This window comes from Pristis pectinata, chromosome 4 (genome assembly GCF_009764475.1).
Source record: "Pristis pectinata isolate sPriPec2 chromosome 4, sPriPec2.1.pri, whole genome shotgun sequence".
In the NCBI taxonomy this organism is placed as follows: Eukaryota; Metazoa; Chordata; class Chondrichthyes; order Rhinopristiformes; family Pristidae; genus Pristis; species Pristis pectinata.
In genome coordinates this window covers 57,662,749-57,670,361 of record NC_067408.1, presented here as the reverse complement: position 1 = coordinate 57,670,361, position 7,613 = coordinate 57,662,749, and the positions used below count along the sequence as shown (strand labels likewise).

The window sequence follows — 7,613 nt, the reverse complement described above, 5'->3', positions numbered from 1 at the left end:
GGTAAAGAAAGCGAATGCTATGTTGGCATTCATTTCGAGAGGTATAGCGTATAAAAGTAGGGAAGTGTTGATGAGGCTCTACGGGGCACTAGTGAGGCCTCATTTGGAATACTGTGTGCAGTTTTGGGCCCCTTATCTTAGGAAGGACGTACTGATGTTGGAGAAGGTTCAGAAAAGATTTACGAGGATGATTCCTGGAATGAAAGGGCTTACTTATGAGGAGCGTTTGTCGGCTCTTGGGCTGTATTCATTGGAGTACAGAAGAATGAGAGGGGACCTCATAGAAACATTTAGAATATTGAAAGGACTGGACAGAGTAGATGTGGTTAAGCTGTTTCCCTGGTGGGTGACTCCAGGACTAGAGGGCACAATCTTAGAATTAGAGGGTACCGGTTTAAGACAGAAATGAGGAGAAATTTCTTTAGTCAGAGGGTAGTGAAATTATGGAATTCTTTGCCACATACATCTGTGGAGGCCCAATCATTGGGGGCATTTAAGGAGGAGATTGATAGGTATCTAATTAGTCAAGGTATCAAGGGCTATAGGGATAAGGTCGGAAATTGGGGCTAGAGAGAAATAGTATTGGCTTAGCTCATGGAGCAGACTCGATGGGCCAAATGGCCTACTTCTGTTCCTTTGTCTTGTGATCTTGTGATCTTCTTTGGATCTGCCAAGGACAGGACATGACAGCCCTGTGCTAACAACATACAGCAGTATGCCCTGATCACCCAGTACAATGCGAGTTAAAATCTCACCATGGCAATTTGAGAATTTGAATTACCTTTAAAAAGAAATGATTAATTTAAAGGATAGTATCAGTAAAGGAGACCACTGTGCTGTTGGATTGTCGTAAAAACCCAACCGCTTCACTCATTTCCTTCAGGGATGGAGATTTACATCTGGTCTGGGTTATGTGACTCCTGTCTCATGGCCATATGGTCGTATGGTCAAACCACTTGAAAGAATGGTATGGGTGTTGTGGTTCAAGATTCGTGGGGAATTAGGGTGGACAATAATCGCCAGCATTAGTCGCATCCTAATAAAGAATTTCTACAATTTTTTTGCAGGCTTGGATGGAGGGGGGTGGGGGCAGATCAGGGAAGGGGGCTGGTCATGGAAGGTGGGCGAGGGAAGGAGAAAAGGTGTGAGAGGAGCAAAAGCAGATGTTGGGACTCGAAGCCCAATCCTCCCTCTCACATCATGGGGTTACTCTCTGTTTCCCCATTCATTGGTTTTTGACCAACTGGTCAAGGGGCATTTGTTGAATAAACACCCGCACTGTAACCTTGCAGATTTCCTAACCAAAGCTATGCTCAGTCATCCAATACTCACAAACACAGCTAGGAGAGGAGATATCAGAAGAGAGCTCACTGGTGGATTTATCCCCATCCACCTCAGGGGCATTGACAGCAGTTAACGTCACCTTATTCTGAAACTGCTCCAGTTACAAAATTACAATATCATATGTGAGACTTGCAGTTAGTCAAGCTTTCCCTTTAATCTTAACAGCCATATTTTTGAAACGCTTGTATGTTAGGTTCGAACATAAGAAAAAGAAATAGTATGGTCTATTAAGCTCCTTAAACCTGCTCTGCCATCCAATAAGCCTGATCTGAGCTTTAACTCCACCTTCCTAACTGGTCCCATAGCCCTCAGCTTCTCCTTTGGAACAAACCTATTCAGTGACTCCACCTTGGCAGCTCTCTGGGATAGAGTATTCCAAACACTCGTGATACTCTGAGAATTAGTGACTCTTTATTCCGAAAAACCCCAGCTCCAGTTCTAGTTCCTCTTTGACAGGAAACATCTTTGAAGCATCAACCCTGCCAAATGTTACCATTCTGAATAGGGCTTCGGGGCTTCAAGGGATATGGGGATTGGGTAGAAGAGTGAGCTACATGTGATGGTCATTCACCTTGTCTACTCTGGACCTCTTGTTGATGGGTTGTGGGTCAAGAGGACTAGAATATCAAAGCAAGGATGTACTGCTGAGGCTTTATAAGGTGTTGGCCAGACCACATTTGGAATATTGTGAACAATTTTGGGCCCTATATCTAAGGAAAGATGTGCTGTCCCTGGAGATAGTCCAGAGGAGGTTCTCAAGAATGATTTCAGGAATGAAAGGCTTAACGTATGAGGAACATTTGATGGCACTGGGCTTGTACTTGATGGAGTTCAGAAGGATGAGAGAGGGATCTCATTGAAATCTACCAGATGCTGAAAGGCCTGGATAGAGTGGATGTGGAGACGATGTTTCCATTAGTAGGAGAGTCTAAGATCCGAGGGCACAGCCTCAGAATAAAGGGACGTCCCTTTAAAACTGAGATGAGGAGGAATTTCTTCAGCCAGAGGGTGGTGAATCTATGGAATTCATTGCCACAGAGGGCTGTGAAAACCAAGTCATTGTGTGCATTTAAGGCTGAGATTGACAGGTTCTTGATTGGTAAGGGGGTTAACAGTTATGGGGAGAAGGTAGGACAATGGGGTTGAAAAAATCAGCCGTGATTGAATGGCAGATCAGACTCAATGGGCTGAATAGCCTAATTCTGCTCCTATATCTTATGGTCTTGTGGTCACAGTTGTTCGAGGCTAGGATCCAAGGCAGATTTCAACTGGCACTGCAGGCAGACCAATTCACAAGGGTAGCCGGTGTGGAGAGAAGGTGCACTCTGGGCCCAGGAGGGAAGGGCTTTGGAGCCCCCCGACCCTTCAGCTTCCAGTGAGGGCCAAATGCTCAAAAATTAAAGTTTCTTAAACATGGTCAGAAATATTGGGCAATGTCAAACAAACAAATAATCCATAACCCATTCCTGTCTGACTGACAGCAAAGTGAAGTCACCCAAACCAATTTTTTTCAGACAGAACCAGACATCAATGTCCCTTTTAGAGGTCACTGGACAAATGTTTCCATTGTTGACAAATTTAAGTCCGGGAATCTTTTCCCTGTGTAAACCAAAGGAAGTTCGCTATTTCTATCTCACCAGATTCCATCTGGCAGCTTTTGCTGCAAGCTATTTTCCTATGACTGGATCTGAGCTTGCTGCGTGTGTGTTTGTGTGTGTGTGTGTGTATGTGCGAGAGATTTGGCAGGCAGACAATGCTTCGTAAAAAGGAATAAAGAGGGGAAAGTTCTGCTGCAGATCAGTGTCCGATCCCTGCTCCACACAATCTCTCCTTGCCGATCAGCACTTACCTTTTGCTGTTTTTCCCCCCAGACAATATGAAGTGCAGATGATTTCTTCAACAAGCTGTCAAGTGGGCATCAGAATGGTGTTGGATCTTGTGTTAAGACAGTGTCGAGCAGACCTGCTTTTATCAGTTTGAGCACTTTCAATTAATTTGCAACAGTGACCATTTGTACTCGGATGGATTTTATAAGAAACATTCATTGCTCTCTGTTCCAATCATCTATCTTTCTTCAAGAATGAAAGTGCATTGGAAGTGGATTCCCTCGTGCTCTGACCTCACAATGAATCTGCTGCTCTCTGCTACAGTCGTGCTTCTCCTCACTCAGCTGGGACACAGTGTCTCCAGGCTCCACCACAGGGGCTGGCTGCGTCTGCTGAGGGAAGGGGACGGCTGTGGGCCGTGCCAGCCAGAGCTGTGCCCCCACCCAGCCGGGTGTACTGCGGGCATGGTGCTGGATGGATGTGACTGCTGTCCCGAGTGTGGCAATGTCGAGGGGCAGATCTGTGACTTGGACAATACCAACCACTTCTATGGAAGGTGTGGAGAGGACTTGGAGTGCCGGCTGGACACTGATGCCCCAAACTTTGGGGAGATCCCAGAACCCCAGTGTACATGCCGATCACAGGAGAGTGTGTGTGGGTCAAATGGACGGACTTACAGCAATATCTGCAGACTCAAGGAAGCGTTTTACAGTGGCAGGGACAACAACCTCAGCCTTACACACGAAGGGCCTTGTGAAACAGGTAACCATTGATAACTCTGATCATCTACTATGTTCTTCTACTGTCTGGTCCTCCAGATTGTTTGCAGCATCTCATAACATCTGCTTCAATTTATTGTACAGATTGATACCAGCATTTATTGTGGAAAGTGATTACTGATGGTGTTCCTACCATGTACAGAGAGGCAGCGCGTTGTTCTTGCTGGGGGTTAACTACTTCCTGTCAACTTAGATTTTCAATTAATTTAAATTGAGGTATTACAGCCCACCTCCACGGATCATGTTGTAATTCAGGGTAGAACAGTGTGGCACAGAATGTATGGCACATCTCACAGGACTGAAATTCCTTTGCACACCTCCAGACCAAGGCTGCTGTGCTACTGAAAATCAGCTTAACCCAGAGTGAAGCAGTTTCCTCACTCTTCTGCTATCTTAGCACCCATTAGGAAGTTTGATTCCTGACATTTTTGTTCCGATGTAAAACATCCCCAGATGATGTCAACAGTAATGGAACACACAAAATTCAGTGTCTGTAAATCTTACTGGCCTGAAAACCAACAGTGATTTTCTTACAGAACCAGATTTTACTCACTCCATCTCCTCATTTCACTAAGAAGGACCAACACCAAACTGCAGTCTTGGTCGTCACTGAGTCATAGAGTCGTAGCATCCTACAGCACCAAAACAGGCCCTTTGGCCCATCATGTCCTGGCTGTCTGTTGTACCTATCTTAATCCCATTTACCCACATTAGGTCCAAAGTCCTCTCTGCTTTGGCAATTCAAGTACTTGTCTAGATGCTTCTTAAATGTTGTGAAAAGAATTCCCCCTCAGGTCCCTTCTCGGCCTCCAATCCCTCACCTTAAACCCGTGTCATCTTGCCTTAGGCACCCCCAACACTGGAAAAACCTTTTTACTGTCGACTCTATCTATCTCCCTCATAATCTTAGATACCTCTGTCAGTCACTCCTCAGCCACCTTTGCTCCAAACAAGCCCAACTCATTCAGTCTCTCCTTTTAACAGAAATGCTCCAATCTAGGCAACAACCTGGTGAATCTCCCTTGCATCTTCTCCAGTGCAATCACAAACTTCCCATAGTGTGGTGGCTAGAAATGCACAGAGTACTCCAGTTGTGTCCTAACCAATGTTTTATAAAGTGACGTCCCAGCTCTTGTATTTTATGCCACGACCCATATGCCTTCTTCACCACCTCAAACACATGTGCTGCCACTTTCCGGGATCTAGGGACTTGTACCCCAAGGTCCTCTGTTCATCAACACTCCCTAGGAACCAACCATTTACTGAGAATGCCTTTGGTTGCCTTCCCAAAATATATCACCTCACATTTGTGAGGATTAAATTCCTTTTTCCATTGCTCCGCCCAACTTTCCAACTGATCTCTATCAGGTAAGCAAGGAGGGAGTGTTGCCTTTTTGGTATTGGTATTGGTTTATTATTGTCACTTGTACTGAGGTACAGTGAAAAACCTTTCTTGCAATACGGATCATACAAGTCAGTTCATGACACAGTGCAGTTACATTGAGTTAGTGCAGAGTGCGTTGATGTAGTACAGGTAAAAACAATAACAGTACAGAGTAAAGTGTCACAGCTACAGAGAAAGTGCAGTGCAATAAGGTGCAAGGTCACAACAAGGTATATCGTGAGGTCATAGTCCATCTCATTGTATAAGGGAACCGTTCAATAGTCTTATCACAGTGGGGTAGAAGCTGTCCTTAAGTCTGGTGGTACGTGCCCTCAGGCTCCTGTATCTTCTACCCGATGGAAGAGGAGAGAAGAGAGAATGACCCGGGTGGGTGGGGTCTTTGATTATGCTGGCTGCTTCATCAAGACAACGAGAGGTAAAGACAGAGTCCAAGGAGGGGAGGCTGGTGTCCTTGATGTGCTGGGCTATGTCCACAACTCTCTGCAGTTTCTTGCGGTCTTGGGCAGAGCAGTTGCTGTATTAAGCCATGATATATCCAGATGGGATGCTTTCTGTGGTGCATCAGTAAAAGTTGGTGAGAGTCAAAGGGGAAAACCAAATTTCTTTAGCCTCCCGAGGAAGTAGAGGTGCTGGTGAGCTTTCTTGGCCGTGGCATCTATGTGATTTGACCAGGACATGCTGTTGGTGATGTTCATTCCCAGGAACTTGAAGCTCTCAACCGTCTCGAACACAGCACCATTGATGTAGACAGGTGCATGTACACCACCCCCTTTCCTGAAGTAAATGACCAGCTCTTTTGTTTTGTTGACATTGAGGGAAAGGTTGTTGTCAAGACGTAACAGCAATGTTTAGAGATGACATCCTTGGGGGATTGTCCAGTGAGCCCATATGGGTAGAACTTAGGAACAAGAAGGAGAGGGTCACTCTAGTGGGACTGTATTATAGGCCACCCCCCAAGTAGTCAGTGGGAACTTGAGCAGGTGTGTAGAGAAATTGCTCATATTTGGAAGAATAACAAAGTTGTATTAGTGGGAGATTTTAATTTCCCCTCTATTGACTGCTCCACACAGAGGGGGTGGAATTTGTGAAGTGTGTCCAGGAAAGTTTCCTGAGTCAATATAAATGACCTCTGAGGGCCGAAGGGCCTGAATTGTGCTGTAGGTTTTTCTATGTTTTCTAATATACAGAGGACCCTACTTGGGAAGGTCCAATACTTGACCTCCTCCTGGGGAACGAGACAAGGCAAGTAGCACTTTGGCTCTCACTACCATAATTTTATTAGTTTTGAGACAGTGATGGCAAAGGATAGGACAGGTCCACAGGTTAGGGTCCTAAAATGAAGCAGGGCTCATTTTGAGGGAATTAGGCACGATCTTGCAGAGGTTGACTGGGAGAGCCTGTTTGAAAGGAAGGGAACAAATAACAAGTGGGAGGCTTTTAAGAGTGAGGTATCAAGAGTCCAGGAGCAGCATGTTCCTGTTAGGGTGAAGGGTAAACCTAGCAAGTTTAGGGAACCCTGGCTGATGAGAGATATTGAGGGTCTGGTCAAGAAAAAGAAGGAAGCATACATTGTGTTTAGGGGGTTGGGAATGACTGAATCCCTTGATGACTATAAAAAGATTAAGAATACACTTGTGGGAAATCAGGAAGGCAAAGAGAGGGTATGAGATGGATCTGGCAGGTAAGGTTAAGGAAAATCCCAAGAGATTCTATAGCTATAGTGAAAGTGTGTCTAGGGAGAGAGTAGGAGATCAGCAGGGCTGCCTATGTCTCGAGCCACAGGAGATGGGTGGGATTTTTAACGACTATTTCTCCTTGGTGTTTACTGACAAGAAAATCATGGTTGCTCAAGAAATAAGGGAAACTAGCTGAGATGTTTTGGAGAACATTCATATTACCAGGGAGGGGGTATTTACCATCTACCAGCATTTGGATAGACAGAGTCCAATTAGGAGTCAATATGGCTTTGTGCGTGGAAAGTTGTGCTTGATGAACCTTTTAGAGTTTTTTGAAGAGGTAACCAAAAGGGTAGATGAGGGTAGGGCAGTGGATGTTGTTTATTTGGACTTTAGCAAGGCCTTCAGCAGGCTGGTCTGGAAGGTTAGATCCCATGGAATCCAGGGAGAGCCAGTTAGATGGATTCAAAATTGTCTTGGAGGTAAGAAGCAGAGGGTGGTGGTTGAAAATTGTTTCTCAGAATGGAGGTCGGTGACTTGTGGTGTGCTGCAGAGGTCAGTGCGTTGCAGAGGTCAGTGCTGG

At 45.3% G+C, this 7,613-nt stretch overlaps 1 protein-coding gene across 1 annotated transcript in view; it reads left to right on the top strand.

Moving 5' to 3' along the window:
- Window positions 1-3,418: 3,418 nt before the first annotated feature.
- Window positions 3,419-7,613, top strand: part of LOC127569768 (kazal-type serine protease inhibitor domain-containing protein 1-like) — a 66,914-nt gene continuing 62,719 nt past the window's right edge. The window contains exon 1 of the mRNA XM_052014639.1: window positions 3,419-3,932. Within this exon, the coding sequence (XP_051870599.1) occupies window positions 3,425-3,932 (508 nt within the window). The 5' untranslated portion in view covers window positions 3,419-3,424. The remainder of the gene's footprint in view (window positions 3,933-7,613) is intronic.